General features: G+C 35.5%; 2 protein-coding genes and 1 long non-coding RNA gene across 21 annotated transcripts; 1 reads left to right on the forward strand and 2 right to left on the reverse strand.

The window, feature by feature from the left end:
* Positions 1–207: 207 nt before the first annotated feature.
* On the reverse strand, positions 208–11108 carry LOC140840843 (uncharacterized). Its single transcript, XM_073208009.1, has 17 exons — positions 10589–11108; positions 9025–9326; positions 8694–8771; positions 8355–8569; positions 7047–7139; positions 5515–5598; positions 5057–5173; positions 4496–4601; positions 4342–4401; positions 4143–4196; positions 3374–3431; positions 2042–2118; positions 1293–1363; positions 1040–1100; positions 787–846; positions 606–668; positions 208–515 (listed from the first exon to the last, which is right to left on the reverse strand). The coding sequence occupies exons 1-17, from the start codon at positions 10737–10739 to the stop codon at positions 393–395; spliced, it is 1773 nt and encodes a 590-aa protein (XP_073064110.1). The 5' UTR covers positions 10740–11108; the 3' UTR covers positions 208–392.
* A 151-nt stretch (positions 11109–11259) lies between these two features.
* LOC140840834 (S-adenosyl-L-methionine-dependent tRNA 4-demethylwyosine synthase-like) lies at positions 11260–16343 on the forward strand. 2 transcript variants are annotated; one of them, XM_073208000.1, is made up of 8 exons: positions 11260–12181; positions 13169–13284; positions 13418–13593; positions 13918–14108; positions 14213–14299; positions 14650–14816; positions 14896–15106; positions 15203–16343. In XM_073208000.1, the coding sequence occupies exons 1-8, from the start codon at positions 11315–11317 to the stop codon at positions 15353–15355; spliced, it is 1968 nt and encodes a 655-aa protein (XP_073064101.1). In that variant the 5' UTR covers positions 11260–11314; the 3' UTR covers positions 15356–16343. The 2 variants fall into 2 exon arrangements, with proteins under 2 accessions (XP_073064101.1, XP_073064106.1); XM_073208005.1 differs by having other exon boundaries at positions 11262–12181; positions 14650–14807.
* On the reverse strand, positions 15814–21889 carry LOC140840850 (uncharacterized). 18 transcript variants are annotated; one of them, XR_012120048.1, is made up of 6 exons: positions 21383–21889; positions 18861–21251; positions 18119–18732; positions 17342–17861; positions 17067–17121; positions 15814–16981 (listed from the first exon to the last, which is right to left on the reverse strand). It is a non-coding gene; the product is annotated as an uncharacterized lncRNA (long non-coding RNA). The 18 variants fall into 18 exon arrangements; XR_012120060.1 differs by lacking the exons at positions 15814–16981; positions 17067–17121 and having other exon boundaries at positions 17250–17861; positions 18861–19243; positions 19285–19358; positions 19442–21251; positions 21383–21888; XR_012120046.1 differs by having other exon boundaries at positions 15814–17121.
* Between the last annotated feature and the right edge of the window lie 1184 nt (positions 21890–23073).

A 23073-nucleotide genomic window follows, 5' to 3' on the forward strand; every position in this document is an offset into this window, starting at 1 on the left:
TCAAATTCTCGTCATTTAATATCGATTCTGTTCATCAGCACAACCTTCCTGATATTTTACATTTCACTAGTAGGCACTTTTTTTGATAATTAATTATACAATAAATAACTGATTAATATTTAAACATTTATTTAGCTTCCATGAAATAGTTTTCGGTCTTGATCCTATATTAATGGGATTTTTAGTTTATTTGCTAATGCAATCTCCTAAGCTAACTTCAATTTGGTATTCAGTCGCCGGATCAAAATCAACGACGAATGAATATCAGACTCTCATTCTCCTGCCTCAGACAACTCCGATGCTGTTTCGAGTTGAATAACAGACTCTCAGCTTCAATGAAAATGCTATAAAAAAGTGAAAATGCAGAAAGAGGTAGGTACATCTAAAAATGATCACAAAGCCAAAACGTCAAATTCATGGGGCATGAAATCTTCATTTGGTCTGTAATATTTATCAGGTGAGTAAAGACTCAAATTGGTCACTTGGCTAGTGTAAAGGCAAGCAAATCTCTCCACCTGAAAACAAAGAAAATTATTGTTATTCAAAACCGACGATGGAAGGAAATCATCAATCAATTAGAATCCTCTCATCGATGAATCGCATACCTGATGTGCAAACCGGGAGTTTTGGTATCCAGTTTTCATCAGTTGTCCCCACACTTTATGGAACTGGAAATATTTGTAATTAATACTTAGTTTTCTTGCGTTTGTTTGTGGATATTAAATCGAGAAAATTAATAAATATCCGTAAGAGAATAGTTTGCATGCCCTACTAGAATGGTCTCACCTTTTGATGGCATTCTCGTTGGGCTTGTTGATGACTAAGTCGCATGTGCTCTTGCTGAGTCTGACATGAAAACAATATTTGAAAGTTACTCGGGAAACATAATACAGAAACTCATGCTGACAAATCGACCAACCAGAGTAAACTATATGCATACGTGTGTTCATTCATCGATCGCATGATTTACAGCAGACGATAGCATACATGACTAAAAAAATCAAATCTGAAGCGAAGGTGCTTGTGACAGAATACCAACCTGCAGTATGTAAAGCTCGGCAATTTTCTTTTCCTCATCCACATCATTCCCACCATCGAACCTTAATATTGAGAGTGTAATCAGAAATATTTCAACATAGTTTATAGGATTGGCAGTTATTCTTTATCTGGGATTGGCAAAGGACAGCGATCCTCGACAGTATTTAAGACCAGAATGTCCATATGAAAACTCAATGTACGTTCTGGCTGCCACAGATTTGCAGTGAAAACATAAACAAAGGACCGAAATTTACTTGAGTGTCCACTTCAGATGATGTATCTTGTCTTCAATGTGATCACGTTCATTTCTCAATAATTGAAGTTGCTACAAAAATTAATCATTATTGTCAAAAATAGACAGAGGACATAATCTTGATCGGATAAACGGGGTAAACGAAGCATACAGATATGATAGATAAAAAAATTAAGCATCACTTAAATAATGCTATATCAATCACAGCAGTTTCCATTAACATATCTGAAACCTGGGGGAAAAAACCTTCAAAAAAAATCCTCGGAAGGCTTAATAATTAATCTCAAGAGAAAAGAGTTGAGCATATGTAAATCATATTCCCATGACCTAAGAAATCTACTTGGTAAAGAACATAACATTGTTAACATCCAATCTACTACATCATTAAACAGCCTAAAATGAAAATCCAACATTTTTATGTGTCGAGCATTTCCCTTCCAAAAAGAAAGTGAAAATGAAAATTTTAATGTGTTGAGCTTTTCCCTCCCCTATGTGGCACTTTACTCTCCGGGAGGCCACTATATCAGCAAACCATAAGAAGGTCCTCCTTCAAGATTCAAAAATTCTTTACAATTTAAATGGCTCAATTTTACAGGATGTTGTCAGGCGTCAGCTCTTGGTAATTGAACAATACGCTATTCAAAACTTAAGGAGATAGTCAAAGCTTCTATGCCAAGACACTTCACTCGTAGTATAGTCAGTCAGCTCATTCTACAATTTACTTCAGCTAAATGGAAGTAATATCTATACCTTGCGAGTATCCCTGAGTGTCCAGAGAAGTTCAACTTCTTTCTCAAGCTCCGGAACAACGAGCATCGTCCTCCAACCTATCAAAAAGTGAGAGAGTCTTGAATCAGACATCATAAATACACAATGAGATTACAGATAAAATCACTAGATGTTTATTAAGGTGATAGAGATACGAATTCTTAGCTTAATCTAGCTAAAAAAAGAGAGGAAAACTCCCTGTACTAAAACTACAGTTTTAATTTGATAGAGCACAAAACAGTAGGGAAATTCTTCATAGTTTGGAGCTAGTTATACAGGTAGCCAGCAATTTCAACAAAATATAAAGTCTAAAAAACTGCAACAATGATGGTTCCAAAGAATTCCTGATCCAAAATCCTCTTTGATAGTGGACCATCCGACTTTAACTTCGACCATTTGAAAGCTCGTTAAATTACATTCAAATGGTGGCTTGTTACTTCAAAAAAAAATCGTGGCTTGTTAGACCAAGTTCAAGAAGCTAAGGAGCATTGTTGAGAACCATTAGTTCCCAGTGGAAATCTCAATTATGAGATCTTAAAGGCTCTCAATGGTCTAATTTTAAAAAAGTTAGAGGGCTAAGAACGAGATTTGACATGTACGGTGTATCTACTTGATTGAAGCCCTAGAAGAGTTAACTATAAGCTTGTTTCACATTATTATTTATTGTAAGGCCTTATTGATGTTAATGGACCTTAATTTATTTATCTGTTATTCTCATAATTTATTGTTAGATAATTTATGGGCGGTATAAACATTATTTTAGGTCTAGATTGAATGATTCAGATTTAAGTTTTACCCATGCATAGAAATGAGTTCTATCATAATTACTAAACATATTTTTAGCATACTACAACATCTTTTGTGAGAATCCTAAAATGTTTGAAAGCTATGCAAACTTATCAAGATTACTTTTTGTTGGCTATCAAACCAGACTTATCATCTTCGATCCATCAAAGAAGTTTCGCCCAAACAAATCCAAAATCCTGAGGAAATTTTTCAAGATTGTCGTGTAATTGTTAGATCGATTTTCCTAGTTAAGCTGATCTTACTTCCGCAGACTGACTTTGTTATTGTTGTGTCAGCATTCGATAGAAACATCTTGAAAAAAGTGCGTAGATTACTGTTATAGGTTCTCTTCATATATTATTTAGATTCTCATCACTATTTAATATGCTTAAACAATTATACTTGAAGATTACATATAGTTGCCACCACAGCAGATTTTTTTTAATAACATAACTAGCATATCGAATGAGCAAATGTAAAAAAAAGACTAATATGTTGTAATGAACTTGAAAGAGGTGTCGTGCGTACCTAAAACTTTTTTACTGCGCAAGATATCTCCATAGATGTGATCTCCAACGTAAAGTACCTACAAACCAGATGTCCTTTTAAGTAGAAAATTTTTAAAAGCAGTAATCGAGCAAGCTGGTGAATATAACAAAAAACAACATCAATCCCATGCCACAATTCAAAAATATCATTCCCTCTGCACATGTATCACATTCAGGAAGCAAACGATTCTCTTAAAGATAATTCCTTGATAGAGTTTCCAAGCTTCACAAGTTTACTATTGAAGAAGCATATCAGAAGAGTGACTTTGTAGCATTATTATCTTGAGTTGTTCTCAATCAGGAAATGATTGGAAAGTTGGGAACAAATCTATCAAAGTTTAAAAAATATCTTCTATCTTAATTCTTGAAGTGTGGCTTAAAAAATAGGGAATGTGGGGAGTATTAACAACTTCTCTACTCAGTATGACCTTATTTTTAAGAGATAATGAGCGTAAATCATACAGAAAAGGCACAATCTACAAGGATCGCGATGTTGAATCTTTTAACCTTTCACCTAAGGCAAGTGTACCTCAAGTCCTCAAGAAACCAGCGTCCATATTTAAGTAGTAATGTAATATTTAGCCCATGAACTAGAAAAAGATTGTTTGGTCATCATTGATTCATTTGTATGCTTTCGTAAAACTGAACTGGTGATTGGGCCAATCCACAGTAACTGATAAATTTTGACGAATACCAAAAAAAAATCATGAAAGACTCAGAAAGAAAGAGATATTAAGAACAACAGTTACCTGGGAGCTGGACTCAATGGATAGTAGTTTATGCAGATGACCTACATTTCCTCCCTGAAAATATAATTTGGAAATATTCATCAAAATAACAATAGTAATCGAATGAATATAACAAATAACATAAAAAACACTATCCAGAACCAATATAACTCTTTCACCAAATGGTGTCAATTTGTTCTTCTGTAGATCATATCCATACCTGAAAAACTCGACAACTTTTATCCAGGCTCTTCAATGGCAGCCTTAGAGAACCATCTACCTGATCAATCAGTAAGACGCAAGTCAAATGATATGGCAAAAAGAGCAACATGAGACATCCAACATTGGACAAGGCTGCAAAGATGTCAAATAACCTGAGGCATAGGTGTACCGTTATCAGTATTGAGAAGCATCCCTGACTCCGGATCAACCTCAAAAAGATTAGCACGATTTTCATCATGGAAAAAACTTGGTTTTGCACTGTACCAAGGGAGTCATTATAGTGATAATAATAATAAGAATAACTGTCCAGCTAATAATCAAGAGGAATCTTATACATTTATCAATCATGGAGTTCCATCCAAAAACCAAGGGGTTGTTAAGGCAGAAAATCACAAGAAATCAAAGAAATTATGCAATTAAACCACTGAATCGCTACTTTTCTTCGCCAAAATGCCACCCAATCTTCGAACCCCGCTCAAATAACCATGTCAATTTTTCTGAACAAGGATGATGGAAATCCATCTGAAGAAAAATGATTGCTTATGTTGGCAAGTAAAGTCAACCATGCCAGAAACACACTAGACAGAATATTAGCTGATTTCCCACCCATCTACTTCATTCTTCTGATATTGTAATAGTAGTTAATACTAGCGGGAAAAGGCAGTACAACCATTGCAGTATAAAACTTTCATGTAAAATGATATGCTAAGCACCTTCCAGTAATAACAACATCAAAATACTGAAGCCAATCAAAGCTGGAAGCAGAGCCATCATCCAATGCTCCAGGGCCACAAAGAAAGTTCATTACAATATTAGTGTAATCCCAAAGGCTGCACCAAAAATAATAGTAGTAAATAAAATTTGAGATAAAAGACATAAGGCAACTTTATTTCCATTTTTTGCTGTAGGTATTTTATTTTGTCAGTAAGTTGCTAAATATTACATGTGCTTATGTTATATCTGATGTAATCTCTAGCAACTTACCAGCAAAAAGAGTTAAGAAAGACCATCTACTGAAAATAAATTGAAAACAAAATACTGTCCTAAAACTTTGGTGTCACATATTGCAAATATAATATATCGGTTTTCGGTATAACTATACATTGAATTGTCTCCAACCCAAAATCTCAATACATCACTTCGTATACTGCAAGATCACAGGTACAAATACCTGTTGGTAACCAGAAACGTAGCACGACCAGATTCTCGAAGCATCTTCAGCATGGGAAGTATAGAGCTGTCTTCATTGATGTATCTGATAAAATAGCCCAATGGGAAAATCAGGGTAAAAAATATAGGGTTTGCACTGTAATTGGCAAAGAGTGGTAGGATCACTTACTCTGGACTAAATATGTCAGTCTAGCCTAGTTCAACATATCATCCAATATTCATTACTTAAAATATTCAAAAGATAAATAATGAGTCGCACACTTCTGACGAATTTGTACGAGTATTAATGGGGAGATTGAAAAGCATTTTGGCATTGAAATAAACAAAGATGTCGTTGCCAAATGCAGTTGTATAGCTAATATTACTTATTAAATAGTAGGCTGAACGAAGTTTGACACCAAACGAATGCAAATGAAAAAAACAATATCAAGCATATAAACTAGAAGACACTATCAATTATAACCTATCAAGTAAAATATTAGAAAAATGGTAAATAGATTATTTAACAAACAAGGTTTGACTCTTATACCTAAGTCTTACACTGTTAGAATGGCATTTCGTATGAACTCAGTTCAACAATAATTGACATTTACTCACTTAATATTCATCCAAATTTAGTTGCCTTTTCAACGCTTCACATGAAATAACCAAGGAAATCACCGAAATAAGAATATTAAAGGATATTAAAGGTAGTGGCAGTGCAGCGTATTTATATCAAGGTTGTAATTTAACCATCCTTGGCAGTGAGATAGTGCCGCATTAATAGTCTTAGGTGAGCACTGAAACATGTCTTAGGTGAGCAATGAAACATTAACGATAGTAAAAAAGATGGTTCTATACAGAACCGAAACATGAGCTTCCTCAAGAAATGTCTATCCTCAATTTATTGCTGAATTGTGCATCTATCTATTTTGGTTATCTGAACATTTAAAAGTCCAAGTGAGGAGCTAACATTCCCATTGTTTTATTAGGAAAACCAGTACGAGCGATATGTATTTCAATATGCTCCATCTAATGTGACAGCTGTTAAGAGTATTTGTTAATTGTATATGGCTATCCGTAAAAGAAAATAAGTTTAAAACATGTTAAAAAGCTTTAATTTACAAAAGAGTAAAATCCCTAAAATAAAAAGGTATATTTTCTTGATTAGTAATATAGCCAGTCAAGAAGTCAACATGTATTTAAACCCAATGATGCTTCCTCTTGATACATCATATAAAGCAATGTTACTAGTTTGAGTTCAACCATTGTTCTGAGCAGAAATAAGAATTGTTCAGCAACAATTCTGTAATAGGAGTAATGCCATGCGTACAAAACTTGTTGGCTATTGGTGGAGCAACAGAGTTGATGAATCAATGAAATGGTAGCTTATCGCGAGAAATAAAATAATCCACTTATGAAATAAGCAAACCCTGTGACTTGAGAGAAACACATATTGCTGGCAAAGGGGACCAAACACTCTGGTACTTGCCTGTCATTTTCCCAGTTCTCACAATGTTGTCACAAGAAGATTACACAAATACTTTCAAATACCTTTTAGGATCAATTGCAACCATTTTCTTCAATGTTCCATCACGATGACACAAATCAACTGCAGCTCGAACATCTTTATACATACGAGAGTAACTGCAATAACAAAAAATGAAAAACATGAATTGGCGTAAATAAGGAACACATAAAATTATATGTAACTTCATATTAAGCATAAATAAAAAACGATTACAGTTTTTCTTTCAAAGTAATACCGCCTTTCATAGTGCAAACACCTAGCATGGGATAAACATTTTTTACTTCTGGGTGGGCCAAGCTCTTCTATATTATGTCATGATTTCTCTTGGTTATATAGTTCATCAAAGGTGAGCTTCAAGAAATAAAGAAATGGTCTTATCATGTTTCCAATCACTACGAATGAAGCTGTTTGAAAATGTATATAACTCCAATTATTTTCCGTTCTTTTCCTTCAACAGACAGTACTTATATCACTTCAGTGGCAAAATGTGCAGCAGTGTCTTTCACGTGGCATTACCTAATTATTAAATCAAGCACATTTTTTTACCACTTATAACTGTGCATCTTAAATGTAGTTGTATTAGCTCGAATTTCTGAGAAAATATTGACAGACTCTAACCGAGTAAATTTAGTCACTCATAATAATCACCATTAAGATATAGAGTAGTGAAGGCACACATAATTCATTAGCATTGCATAAACCCATCTAACGTTGTTACAACCAACTATTTATATATTTTGTTCTGTGTGAATAACACATTCAATCTCAAAGAGAAGCATCGTGCATAAGCACTGTGACATATACTATAAATACACATCACATCAAATAACATTGTGAGGTTCATAGAGGAGTGTTCTCAAGCATATTACTTATGAGCCTAAACAAACTACATTTTTTCATATAAATGCAGGCCTTTTATTGAAAGTTATTCGAAGAAAGTCGCACTAAGAGACTCTTGTTAGATAGTTTAGAAGGTGAAAACTTTGTGTTTACATATTAATTTTGAAAATGATGTGGTTGAGTAAGTGGGTGTTGCAACATTACTTTTCAGTTATCCTTTTAAATATCATATTTCTGGAAAAGCAAATTCCATTTTAAGATAGATTATCATAGTTAATGACTTTCCTAGAAAAGAAATATGAGCATTCTCTTTGAAACACATAAATGAAGTTTTGAATTAGAGTCTGACTGTAACATAAGAAGTTTCAACATCATGAATCCAAGAAAATACTGATCTAAGTGGCAATATAATGTACTATAGTTCAGACGTTTGATCGAGAAAGCAAAAGAACTAGCTACTGCAGCCATACAACTTGTGGTGAGTCTCTTACTCTGCTGAAATTTTTCCTGGGTTAGCATCCTTGAAGTCAACTAGCTGCGCGAATAAGTAAGCCTCAGCCAGAGAAAAAAGGGTATCGATAAGAGCATATTCTGGCTCATCGAATGCATCACGTATCAATGTACTTCCATACGTGGAAACTTTATCTTCTTTTGACAACTCTTTGAATCCATGATAAGCTACTTTCACATACTTGTGTCGATCCATCTGCAGAAACATGAACCAAGATGAAACTTGCAAAAACCAAAATTCTGGTCAGGAAAACAAAACGCTAAAAATGTTATTTAATTTAATTTCTGAAAATGTATTGGTCACATTATGCAACACAAACCTTTAATATGTTGCCTCTCTTTTTATCTAGAACCAATCCTCTGACCATGTATGTCCAGTCAAACGACCATTCCAGCAACTACATAAGCCTATTCAAGTTAAGATCTAGATTTGGAAACAAAAGGCGATTGAAATATAGCACAAGTAGCAGCTAGTAACATCATTATCATAAACCATGATGCTAAGTCATTTTACTTTTGTTGGTACTCATAAAGTTGCTTCCACCTCAAGTTCATATACGAGACTATTCACTAATGCACAACTGAAATGCTTTCGTTTTTCAATACACTCCACTGGATATGGTATATGAACAATAGAAAAAACTGACAAACCTCTATTGGGTACCCTAGATCATTAACCAGTTTCTTGACCGTGCCTTCATATGCAAGTGATTCAAACGTCTCTGATTTGTACTGCGCCAGAGTGTAATCCATGTCAAACCCAACAGCGACTATATTTCTCATATTTAAAGATCTGCTGCAAAAGATCTGCTTTCCTATATCGATATTTTTTCCTCCTTCAGGAGATGACCACACACAGGGATATTTATCACCCACACAGCAACCACTCTTCTCAAAATGCAACGTTTTGCCGTCCATTTTTTGACTGCTACGAAGTTGTTTATCACTTGTTTCTGTTAAAAAAATCGACAATGAATAATTATACAGTCTAAATAATGCTGCGTCTCTGTAATCCATTTATGTTCCCAAAATCTCCTTCGGTATCCAAAAAAAAGTGGAACATTTCAATTTCTGTGATAATTTCCCTTTACTACTGCAACTTTGTACTGCAATTCTTGAAGACAGATCTATTCTCTAATTTATTTCATTGGCAAAGACTAATCACAAATTAATTCCATTTTAACTGGTTCTGGAATCATCACATCCGATATCATGTGCAAGGGACTCCTCTAAAATTTTAAACAACATACTTTTCATCATTATCTACGTATCTATCACGTAATATACAACAAAAATACCTTGGTAATGGAAAATCAGTCTAGAAGTGTAAATACAACAAAGAAGAAATTCCAATTCGCATGATGACATCTATAAAAGCACAATTTTTTACGGATATATCAACTAGTCATATCACAACAATAAAACATTTATTTATTAATAAAGAAGCACAACTCAGAATGATATGAAAAGTCCCATACAGATACAACATATCAATATTGATAGTTTCAATCAGGGATGCAATAAAGCAAATAATCGGCAGCTCAGTCAAAGCCAACTTCTGCTGAGTTTGAGTCAGAGGCAACTTCCACAAAATTACTAAGGTCCACGTCATGCAATGTTTCCCAACACCATATGTAATATATCCAGGAGAATCAGATATGGAAAGTTCACAATATGCATGTTGAAGTTGAGCTTGTCGGAAGTATGGATTTATGACCAGGACTAAGGAATACTTGAAAGTTCACAATATCCAGGGGAAGTGGGGGCGGGCAAGAAGTTATAGGGCCAAAGAATTGCCTTGAGAATCACATGCATGTAGAAGCTCAAGGAAGCTGACAAGCAAGTGCATCCAGAGGTATTTCAATACATATTTATTTGAAAATTCGTGTTTGGTCCTACTACTCTAATTCTGCTACCATATCAAGAAAAAAATTCTTCACCGAAAGCTATCTACCATAAAAGTACAATTTTGGCTCCATCACAGCTGACATGCAAAGTTAAATTCCCCCACCCTCCAAAAAGAAAGCAACTTTACTCGGTCCATTTGAGATTAGAGAACCCTCCTACTATCAGCCATGGAAAAATTTAAACAAAAAGAGAACCAAAAATGGAAAAGAGACCGGAAAAGTGAAACGAAAGAAAGACAAAAAAGAACAGAAAAGGCGAAATAGAAAAGCATGAATGTTGACGATGAACAAAGGTAACAATAACAAACCTGTACAGCAATTAACCTTCCTTCCACCCCGGAAGCGATCAGAAATCGAAGAAGAGAAACAAGGCAACGAAATGGGCTCGAAAAATGGAAAGGATGGCGAGGAACAGATAGAGAAGCAAAATGAAAGCGAGAGACCATTCAGAACACGCATCTCCACATTAAATAGCCATTTTCAAAAGACAAAAAAGGAGCGGTTTCCGGCTGCAGCTGCTGATGTAAATCGAAACCGGAATCCAATGCTCGATGGAGGTTCCGACACAACAGATTCCAGCAGCAAGTCAGCAACCACTCGAGCGTGAGTGCGTTTAATTTATTCCTTCGAATACATTATTTTTACTTGTCAATATCATCATCCTCCAATTTTCGAATTTGTGCGTCCAAACAAGGCGAATGAATCGGATACCTTCCAATTTCAAAGAATGTGAGCAAATGGTTTTCCTTTTTCCGGAGAATTAGTTGGTTATTATAATAAGATGGGTAACGGAATACTGCAAGGGGGCAAAAGAAAAGAGTGAGGAAGACGCAGTGCGTATTTTAGCATGCTGGATAAATTCCTGCCCGCAAAAAAAAAAAAGAATTTTATATTATCCTCCTAAAAAGATTCTATTTTTACCAATTATTTACTCTATTAAAGCACAAGAAATTATATAATTAATATACAAATTATTGATATTTTTATTATTATTATATATTGGGGCCCCAACATCTTTGCGGCTAATTCCCACCATGTCCCCTCCAACACGCCTTGCTCTGCTGACGCTTCTCTCCACCTCCGCCACCCTCTATTTCATCTACAAATCCCGCCACCGCCGACTTCTCACGCGCCTACTCAAAGAACCCTTCATCCAAAGCTCTAGCTCCAGTTCCTCCAAAAGAGGTAAACTCTTTTTCCTCTCACAAACCAACACGTCAAAAACACTTGCGCGGCGCCTCCACGTGCTTTTGACCCTCAACGATATTCCTTTTGATTTTGTTGATCCTAAAGACTACGAGCCTGAAGATTTGTGTAAAGAATCCTTGGTTGTAATCGTTGCTTCGACTTGGGAAAATGGTGGGCCTCCTCAAAATGGGAGCTTTTTGGTAAATTGGTTGACCGAGAGTGCTGATGATTTTCGGGTTGGAGCCCTTGCGCTGAAGGACTGCAAGTATGCGGTTTTTGGGGTGGGGAGTAGGAGTTATGCGGCGACATATAATGATGTGGCAAGGGGAGTTTCAGAAAAACTAAGGAAGCTTGGGGCGACTGAAATTGCTGAGTTACGGGAGGGAGATAGGGACGGGGACGATTTGGACGAGATGTTTGATGGTTGGAGTGGTAGGGGTGTTGGCGTTTTGAAGGGTTTAATAGGGGAGAATCGAGGGCATTTTGAAAATGGCGAAGTTGGCAGCCAGATTGAAGGTGAAGTCGAGTTTAGTGATAGTGAACAAGAAGACGATCCTGAATCAGGTGTTGTTGATCTAGAGGATATTGCTGGTAAAGGGCCTCCAAGGAAGTCAATGATGGGAACAACTGCTAATGGAAAAGTGAACGGAGAAGTTGTGAATGGGGAGAAAGAAATGGTGACTCCGGTGATAAGGGCGAGTTTGCAGAAGCAGGTAGTCCTTTCAAAAAATAATGATGTCAATAATTGAAATCTTTAGTTTGGTGTAACATAATTGAAAAATATTGGTATTTTTGTGTTGAATTATGCTCCAACTCTACTATCGAGGCAAAATTGATAGATAGATAGATAAATATATACCCTGGAATTTTCCTCTTTGTTGGATCAAATAGTTTGTGTTTTTGGTATTATGAGGCTCATTATAAATATTAAACAAATCTGCCAATATCCGTTGTGAATTTCATTGAAGCACGTTCTGTTGATCTGTTAGATGCAGTGACAATAATGCCTTACATGTTGCCTATAATTATCTTGATGAAGTATTTACTTATTCAGTTATTGTTATGCTTAACTACAGGCTAAGACTTTACCTGGAGGGTTCAAGTTTTGATAGTCAATAATTAAGTATTATCATCAAAACCACAAATTTTGTATTGCTTAGTGTTTTATAGTATAGAATTGACATGCTATGTTGAATTTATACATTGCTTGGAGAACCTGATTTTCTTTGTTATAAAACTAGAGCTGCATCTCAATTATCACGCACATATAATCACCATAGATTACTTTAAAATTTATAGGTGAAGTTCATAAAAGTATTTGATGTTGCTTAGAATCTGTTCATATCATGTAATTTTTGCAAGCCTAAAGTTAGTTTTAGACTGATATTCAAGTTAACGCAAACGCTGAAAGTATGTCTCGTATGCTTTGAGAATTAAACAGTTATATTCCAACCTATACCAATAACTTGAATGTGCACGCAATGGCTCCTGCAATAATCAATTGAGCCTGAAGGACTCCTGGGGCTTTCTCCAGAGTGGACTACATGTTATCTTAGAACTAAGGCAGCCTAGTTTGCTAATATTGTTCTAGTATTTTCACTTGACTGTTTAATCATTATCCATTGTTTTTTATTATTTTTCAGTTTTTATTAAATAATTTTTCATGTTTATTTTTACCAAGTGAGAGACACTGCATGCAGGGTTATAAAATAATTGGCTCTCATAGTGGAGTTAAACTTTGTAGATGGACCAAGTCTCAACTTAGAGGGCGTGGAGGTTGCTATAAGCATTCACTTTATGGAATCGAGAGTCACAGGTGTGGAAAATTGTAACCGTCTATGGTATATTCTACTTGTTTGTTTTTTAGCCATGGTTATTCATGCTGAGTTAAGCTTTACAACTGATTAATATGTATCGAGATAGTAACAGTGATATTTGCATCTTTCTAGGTGCATGGAAGCAACACCAAGTTTGGCTTGTGCAAACAAATGCGTTTTTTGTTGGAGACATCACACGAATCCTGTAGGGAAAAGCTGGCGATGGAAGATGGATGATCCATTGGTAATTGTTGACACTGCTATTGATCTTCATACAAAAATGATACGACAAATGGAAGGGGTTCCAGGTAGGTTATCATGAGACCTTGTATTCTATCTCTTTCTCGTAAAAACAATATTGTGTTATGAACTTTTGCATCTAATACTTTCTGTCTTACTAGACATTGAGTTATATATACATATGGCTGTAGAATTTCATATTAGATAAGTATATTTATGCCCATCATGTTGTTCGCCAATTTAAAGGTTTCAGTTGTTCACTAGATCCTGTTGCATCGAGTACTTTCTTTGTCTTGCTAGACACCGAGTTATGTTATCAAGATTTCATAGAGGGTGTGAGGCTTTTAGCTAGCTGTCTACTGAAAATTGACCACAGTCATCTATGTCCATAGGGGTTAAATCAGATCGTTTGTCTGAAGGTCTTTCACCAAGACACTGTGCATTATCACTTGTTGGTGAACCAATCATGTATCCTGAGATTAATGCACTTGTTGACGAGCTTCACCGTCGGCGAATATCAACTTTTCTGGTAACAAATGCACAGTTTCCTGAAAGGATTGAGATGTTAAAATCTATCACACAGGTAAGCAAGATGTATTTGTGTTGGTGATCAGTACGTAGCTAGCTTTTTTTTTTTTGAGGAGCACTAGATTTTGGAATGCCATGTTTAATGAGTTACTATTGCAGTTGTATGTTAGTGTAGATGCTGCAACGAAGGATAGCTTGAAGGCCATTGATAGACCACTTTTTGGTGACTTCTGGGAGCGATTTATAGTGAGTATCTTTTTTCTTGTGTTTTTTTTAAGAAACAAATTCGGTAATTGAAATTAAATGTACTACCGAAGGACAAGACACCTCTGCAACCAATCTTTCAAAAACGTAAAATCGACACCTTATTTGACTACCAATTCTTAACCCAAACAAGTCATAAGGTGGCCCTAAATAGCATGGGTTGAAACCAATTAAAAATGAACTAATGGAGTTTCTTCAAGCATTTTGTCTAGATGTGCCCAACGAACTAATGGGATCCCTTATTCTGTGAAATTAGTGAATGAGCGGCTTCCCTCTTTAGTCTTTCTTTCCATCTAGACGAATCTGAATAAGATGTGGTAAATTAATGTCAGCATTCCCTGAAAGCTCTCAGAGAGAAGAAACAGCGAACTGTCTACCGCCTGAAACTCGTCAAAGGATGGAACACTGAGGATGTAGATGCCTATTCTAGCCTTTTTGATCTTGGAAATCCTGATTTCATTGAGATCAAAGGCGTGACATATTGTGGATCGTATATTGCGTTCTTTCTATTCTTGTGTCTCGTCCAAAACTTAATTAAAGATTTTTTGTTTGCAAGATTTTGGTAACTCTTATCACAGGTCCGCAACTTCAAAATTAACAATGGCGAATGTTCCTTGGCATTCTGATGTGAAAAAGTTTTCGGAAGCATTGGCCCAAAAAAGCAATGGTGCATACGAAGTTTCTTGTGAGCACGAGAATTCATGTTGTGTTCTTTTGGGCAAAGTGAGCAAATTCAAGGTTGACGGCGAATGGTTCACATGGATCGATTATGACAAGTTCCACAACCTGGTTTGTAATGGGCTTGTTTTTCTGTATGCTTGAAAAGGGCTTCTATCGTTGGTATTTGTTCATTGATTTAGTGAGATTTGTCATCTTTAACTGAAGGTGGCTTCTGGAGAACCTTTTACCAGTGAAGATTACATGTCCCGTACACCAAGGTGGGCAGTCTATGGAGCTGAAGAAGGTGGTTTCGATCCAGACCAATCGCGATTTAAGAAAGAGCGGCGTCACAGATCCGCTGCTGAGAAGTTAGCGTAGATACGAGGGTCTTGACTTTGCATATTGAAAGGCTCAAATGGCCAACAATTTTGTATTCTGTAACAGCCCCCCATCCCCAACATCGGCTATATTAGTTTTGTCGTCGTGGGGTGAAAATTCTTGGAACGAAAAGTAAGCGAGGGACGGTAATTTATGTTTAGTCCACGTGCGAGTCAAGAGTCCCATGATTGTACCAATCATACTCATGATTTCATATGATATATCACATTTTTTTTGAGATGTCATAAACACATACCCCGCATCACAGAAAAGATCACCCACGCGCATACTCATGTCATGTATTGTCGGGGACATAAAATGTTCGTCAAAGGAAACTTTAAATGCCAAGTGAATAGCAATGCTGGATTCCAATTCAAAAAATTAAAAAAATACTGGCTTCAAAAAATATATTGAAAGCTCCATCTTAAAAAAAATGGAGACGTTCCGAGGATAAGATGGACAAGAACAAGCAACCACTTGAATACTTGAGCAGAGAACATTAAACAAACTCGAGTTGAACTGTCAGTGATTGTTATCGCCAAGGTTATGCAATAATTTTAATTTACCACCAAAAAAATTAAAAGCAGATCAGCTGCAAAAAGAGTATTCAGCTGCTCTTTTAGGCTTACTTTTTTTCTTGGCTCTGCTCTTCTTCAATGGCGGCTCCTCTTCCTGCTGCAGCTCGCTCTTCAATTTTGATGATGACCCTTCATCTTCTTCCACTTTTTCTACGACGTTTTTGGGATTCTTGGAATCAATACAGCCTCCAACCTCTTGAATTTGTATTGGTTTTTCTTCATGTTTAATCCCCTCGTTTTTTTCTGGAATTTTACGGGGCCTCCCTCTTTTTCTTGGAGTAGTCTGTGGTTCCGCTTCTGTTATTGACATCGCTGCCTCTTTTATCTTCTTCACAGCCTTCTTCTTTCCCATAAATCACAAAATCATTCTTCACAGTATAAATTAATTAAAAACTTTAAACAAACAAACACAAACAAGAAACAAATTCTTCCCCACTCCAATAACGAAATTATGGTCGAGCAAATCCAAGCTCTCTGTTGATCAAGGGTGTAAATCGCAATCTCAAGTGAGTTTATATATATGATATAACTGAGGCTTATCCAAAATTCAGTTTAATATATATGCATAATCACTAAGCATAAAAGGGAAAGAGAAGCGTGGGGAGACCATGAGCAATGCTACGAACTTCTTGACAGTAGATATAAAAAATTAGGGGGGTGGGGGAGGGAGCGATAATAGTGATGAAAATATGAGCGACACAAAAGTAGTGGGTGGCTAAGGCTGTCTGGCTGACTTCGGATAATACAATTCACCCGTAGAATTCAGAAAGTACATAGATGGAATTATGGGAGGCTTTCTAATATTATAGTTTAACCTCGTGTTCGAATTTTTCTATCTTACCTCAAAAAGTAAATTAATAGTTTGACAGAGAATTTGAATTTTAAGTTTGAATGATTCTTTACCCTTTCAATTTTTTTAAGACAAAAATAAAAAGTCCTATAACAAACATCACAAGCCATGCACACAGCCTCGACTCCAGTTCCAATTTAGCATTCACGAGCATATAGACTACAGACATTAACAAACTCTTCTGGAGAGGACACAAAGCTGCACAAAAACGGAAAAGGAGCAAAATCATTCATCAACAATTAAGACTTCGTCCGGTTTATATAATTCCATTAATCAGTATTACCTTAGCACTAGCACTTTTTTTCCCCTCACAAAACGAAGTTTCCCGTTAACGATTCCTATCATTACAAGAAATACAACAAAGTCGTTGCCTCTAAAAAAATATTTTTAACAGAAATTCGTAATAATGAAAAGAATCCAGGTGTCAAATGCCAGCAAGCAGTTGAGCGCTCTTCCATGAATGAAATAATAATAATAATAATAATAATAATAATAATAATAAAATGAGTTCATGATAAAAGATAAATTTGCTTCAGGGAGCTGGAATTTAATATTTACCACTGAAGATGAAAATAAAATCCAAGCAGATCATGCAACAGAATAGCATAGAACTCGAAAAATAGTTGTCCAAAATTTACTTCTCTCTTCATGTTGTCCATCTACTGCACACAGGCTCAACAAATAAACATTCGACCAAATCAAGTTTGCCGGCCATAGGCTGCATGACTCATAACTTCAATATACAAACTTTGGCCATTGCAGATGCCTACATTGTAAAAAAAACTATCGAACTAATCAAATCACAAAAACAAATCATATATATTAATGTCACATAGTAAAATACCACAGAAACTCGAGCGTCTGGAAAGCAAAAACAAAAATTTGCCGCTAAGAACAGCAAAGATATACTGTACAAACTCTTCATTCTACCGCGACAACAACGGATTGGAAGCTTCCGTTTTTCTGAAGAAACTCGCATCACATTCAGAAATTGCAGCAACATTAGCAGGGACACATACCACACATCCTTGACAACAGCAGATTGACAGCTCGAGCACTTGAGATCACCACCACAGCTCTGACAACGAAACAGAAAAGCTCGACCATCAAAAGACACAGCCTTGAAGTTATTTGAGGTCAAGGATGCAATAATTCATTTATTTATTACAATCCTAGGAATCTGTCTTCCAATAGGAGTGTTCAGAAATTGCACCTCAAGACAATAAAGTTAGTACGACGAAAAATCACTGTAATAATACACGTTCAGCTATCAAGCAATTATATTCCAGTTTGTTTTAGAAATTAATCAAATCGAAATAATTAATAATAATGTACCTCGTAAGTAAACCATGCTCCGTACTATAACATCTGCAAATTAAATAAATACTACCCATGGACGATCAAAACATTAAAAGAAATGGAATTTTTAACACCTCATGAGCAGTTGATGCTTGATAAACAATTGATCTTTTCAAGACTTTTAAAATCCTTACCCTCGTTTAATAACAAAAATAGCATTGATTCAAGAAAAATTATCTCAAGAGCGAAATTTTTTTTAAAAAACTCCACCAATGATGGGAAAAGACTTCTTGATGAAACATAAATGTGCTCAAGGGTTCTGGAATTGAATATTTACCACTGAAGAAGATAAAAAAAAATCCAAGTACATCATGCAAGAATAACCAAGCTCGAGAGCGTAGCACTCAAAACATTAGTTGTCTGAAATTGCCTTCTCCGCATTCATTTTGGTCCATCTGCAGTTTCAAAAAACCTTCACCAATGGTTGGAAAAGACTTCATGATAAAATATCAATGTGCTTCAGGGTGCTGGAAGTCCAAAATTCACTTCTCTGCATTCACGTTGTCCATCTACTGCTAATGCAAGTCCAACATAAAAACATTCGACCAAATCAAGTTGTCCAATACACAAACTTTCACCATTGCAGATGCCTGCATCGTAAAAAAAAACTATCAACCTAATCAAATCACAAAACAAATCAAATATATTAATGTCACAGAGTAAAACACCACAAAGCACAAACAAAAATTTTATTCCAATAAGAACAGCAAAGACATACCGTACCAACTGTTCATTCTTCAGCAACGACGACGGATCCCGTTCACATCACATTCAACAATTACAACAACACTGGCAGGGACACATACCACACTTCCTTGAGAATATTTGAGGCCAGGGATGCAATAATTTATTTATTTACAATCCTAGAAATCTGACTTCCGGTAGGCCAAGTACTAACTTGACAGTAAACACAACTTTTCACTTGTTATGTATTCATCGTTTTCAATTGCAAAATGAGTGCAAGAAATCTGATGTGTTCAGAAATTGCGCCTCAAGAGAGTAAAGTTAGCATGACGGAAATAAATTCACACTGCAGTCAAACGTAAAGGCAAACTTCGCCATCCCGAAATGCAACTGCTTCAAACCTTGCTCTCCTCCTGGCTTCTCCCACAATTATTTGGTAGTGAACCAGCAATAAAGACACATGGATAATCACAGTAAGTATACATCTGATCATTTCCTTCCCAAATCGTAACTGACGGTCTTGAAATTTAATCTGATATTTGACACATTGTAATTGAGATGATGTTAAGCTTGTTTTGGAAATTAATCAAATTAAAATAATTAATAATAATGTACCTCGTGAGCAAACCATGCTCTTTAAGGTAATCGATCCTTTTCATAATATCTGAATATATATCCCTGTTACTCAGATTTCATGTGCAAATTAAATAAATTATACACATGGACGATCAATACATTCAAAGAACTGGAATTTTTAATACCTCATGAGCCGATAAATGATTGATCATTTCAATATTTTAAAATTCTGGCCCTCATTTAATAATAAGAATAACATTGATTCAAGAAAAATTATCAGAAGAGCGAAAAGGATTTTAAAAAACTCCACCAATGATTGGAAAAGACTTCTTTAAGAAATATAAATGTGCTTCAGGGTTCTGGAATTGAATATATACCACTGAAGATAATAAAATCCAAGCACATCATACATGAATAAGAATAGCATTGATTCAAGAAAAATTATCAGAAGAGCGAAACGGATTTTAAAGAACTCCACCAATGATTGGAAAAGACTTCTTGATGAAATTTAAATGTGCTTCAGGGTTCTGGAATTGAATATTCACCACTGAAGTACCAGTGTCACAAATTAGCAGTCCAAATTACGTTCTCCGCATTCATTTTGGTCCATTTGCAGCTAATAGAGACAATCTCGACAAACTGCACCGAAAAATTCCACACTTTTAAGATGGTAAGCAATGTGAAGGAAATCACAATAATATTTGGGTGCATACCATTGCCACGTTCCATTAAATTCACCACTCATACTTGTTTCCTGGACAAGGCTATTAGGAAGATTATCCAAATCTTTACCGTAAAATACATTCTACAATCTACTGTGAATGAAAAATTTAAACCTCCACATCCCCAAAGTGCAATTGCTTGGCCTAGCTCTCCTTGCCTTTTGCCCACGATTATTTGGAAGCAAATAAAAACAAGTTATAGTAACAGCGAGTGTTGCTGATCATTTCCTTCACAAATCTAGGTGGCTGTATTGAAGTTTAATTATGTCTTTCACAAATCGTTACTGCAATGCGGCTGTAAGTTGCAGCTTTGGAAATTAATGTAATTGAAATAAATAATGACAATGTACCTCGTGTATAAGTCATCCTCCAGAAGGTAATCAATCGATCCTTTCTTCTCAAAATACCCGAATAGATCTATGTACTAAGATTTCTTTTGCAAATAAAAAAAAGAACACACATGGACGATCAATAAATTCAATCAACTGGGAGTTTTAACATGTACCTTATGAGCCGTTGATGCATTGATGCATGATACACGATTGATCCTTTCACGTTCGTGCCCATTGATGCATGATAAACGATTGATCCTTTCAAGTTCGTGCCCACGACTTCCCAATATTTTTCCTTGTTTTCAAATGGCTTGATAATTAAAAAACCACCACCCACCTATTGACAACCGAGCAGATTATACCGACCGTGAACATGATGACAAATCGCAATACCATACACCAAAGAGGAGAGAGCGAGAGCGAGAGCACCTGAGGGAAGAGCCGGGCCAATCCCCGTACCATCTTCCCTCAAAACAAAAATGAGTGATTTTATTGAGTGGCGACCTGCCATGCGAGCGCACCCATCATGACAAGGTCAAAGGACAGCTACAGACCCTCTATTACATAATTTACATTTAAAAAAATAAAGAAAAAACTATTCCTCACAAGCCATCTATCCTCACCAAGACGCAAATGATGCAATAACATAAACAAACATGCACTCTCTTGGTTAAGAACACACTCTTAACCATTGTAATGTCGTGCCCTCCGTTCTGTAGTTTCTTGCAGCAGAATCTAAAGAATTATCGTCATCGACATTCAACATCATCCATCGTAGAAACACAGCTTCTCGATCTGCAAGAATACAATAACAACATACACGTTTGTATCAAGAGAGAAAATAAAGTAAAGAAGAAAACGAATTAAAGAAACGGCGAGAAAATGAAACATCCAAACAAGAAATTTAATTGAGAAAAGAAGTTAACCGAAGTAATGCGGTCGACGGATACGAATGAACGACTACATCTATCCGATCGAGTAGTATATAAACCCATCCGCCATCGATAACTGAACAAATAAAACACGTGATATCAAATATCGAATACTTGGAATCAAAACTTATAGATAAAAGCAAAAAATCCAACCAAACTCATCGTCGCAACGCCGCGGAAAATATTCTACCGCTTGTAAAAGCGAAAAACCAAACGGACCATTAAATTAAACCGTCGAATATCAGCAGCACACAAACCTTTCACAATCCAAACCAAAACGTAGATGGTGAATTTGAATGCGGAATAAAAAAAAAAAGAGTAGATCGATCTAAGAAGAGAGAACAAACAAGACGAATACCCCGAGGTTTGCCAAATGGAGGAGACCCGAGATTATTTATTTATTGAGGGGGGGAAGTAACACAACGGCTTATAATAAGTATGTTTAACGGTAGGATATGGCCGAAGGAGGTAGAGTTTGACTGGGAGAAATGATCGGACGGCTCTCGATGATAGATAAGGTTTATATGACGGTTACAGGATCGCGGGGAAAATACGCGACGCGTATACTACGCAACTATTTTAAAAATAATAATAATAATAATCTGCCCCCGTGGTTCTCGAAGTTTCTAATATTACGCAACTATTATTAATAATATTAATAATATTATTAATATTAATCCACCCACAAAGAGACATCAAAAACTTGGCGTTAATATGTTTGAACGCTAAAGCTAAAGCTAACATGTCCCTTTTTTATTTAAAAAAAAATGTTTTCCATTTTTATAAAAAAATTATCCGACTGTTTAAATCTAAAATTATCATATTTTATTCTAAAAATTTTGAAAGTTTGAAATTATTTAAAAAAAAAATAGACGACGACGACTTAACAGCTATTTTAATTTTAAAAAACAGTTTTTCATATGCATATATTCACTGGTTTTCACAAATTATTTCAATTATTCAGACATATCATTATATGTCATAAATAACTCCAATAATCTTCTCTCTCATATTTCATCATCTCAATTTAATTTTTAATATTAATTTTTTAAATCTTTTTTTTTCGAAATGGAGAAAATAATTGTGTTTATTTTTAGAAATGTAGTGAATTATTCAAAAATTTCAAAAGAAATTTCATGAATTATCCAAAAATATGAGAAATTGAATGATTGGACGATAAGTGTGGGGACCCGGACGCTAATTCATTCCTCAATCGTTATTGGGACTAATTATCAATTAGTATAAACAGGGTCTAAAAATTTTTCTTTTATAATGCAAAGCGGAAACATAATGTAATTAAATTCAAATTACATATTAAACATAACATACAATTATTGTATGATCTACAATAATCCAACTAGGTTCAACTACATGTCAGTGCTGAATCCTAAGTTGCTTCTGAGTCCGAATCTCCACGCTATCTAGTCCAGCCTCATTCTTGTCCTGACCCCGCTTCTAACCCACCTGTTGCCATGCACACATACAAACAAGACAACAGCCGGATAACTCCGGTGAGATATAAATATCCCAATATAAATCATGTATACATGCAATCATGTAATCATATAAGAGCATATAACCAAATTCATATCCTATATCAACATCATGATATAAATCAATAACAAGCATAAATCATATTCTAAACATGTACCCTAATCAGGAACATAATTCAATATCTAGAATAA

The sequence above is a fragment of the Primulina eburnea genome, chromosome 1 (genome assembly GCF_022965805.1).
Source record: "Primulina eburnea isolate SZY01 chromosome 1, ASM2296580v1, whole genome shotgun sequence".
In the NCBI taxonomy this organism is placed as follows: domain Eukaryota; kingdom Viridiplantae; phylum Streptophyta; class Magnoliopsida; order Lamiales; family Gesneriaceae; genus Primulina; species Primulina eburnea.

Excerpts from the sequence above, each read along its gene's own strand:
- LOC140840843 (XM_073208009.1), bottom strand. The coding sequence starts at position 10,739 with ATGCGTGTTCTGAATGGTCTCTCGCTTTCATTTTGCTTCTCTATCTGT. Across the intron at positions 3,432-4,142 it reads CCATTGAGTCCAGCTCCCAG|GTACTTTACGTTGGAGATCA; the intron begins GTAACTGTTGTT and ends TCTGGTTTGTAG. Across the intron at positions 516-605 it reads ACTCCCGGTTTGCACATCAG|GTGGAGAGATTTGCTTGCCT; the intron begins GTATGCGATTCA and ends CTTTGTTTTCAG.
- LOC140840834 (XM_073208000.1), top strand. The coding sequence starts at position 11,315 with ATGTCCCCTCCAACACGCCTTGCTCTGCTGACGCTTCTCTCCACCTCC. Across the intron at positions 13,594-13,917 it reads ACAAATGGAAGGGGTTCCAG|GGGTTAAATCAGATCGTTTG; the intron begins GTAGGTTATCAT and ends CTATGTCCATAG. Across the intron at positions 14,817-14,895 it reads TATTGTGGATCGTATATTGC|GTCCGCAACTTCAAAATTAA; the intron begins GTTCTTTCTATT and ends CTCTTATCACAG.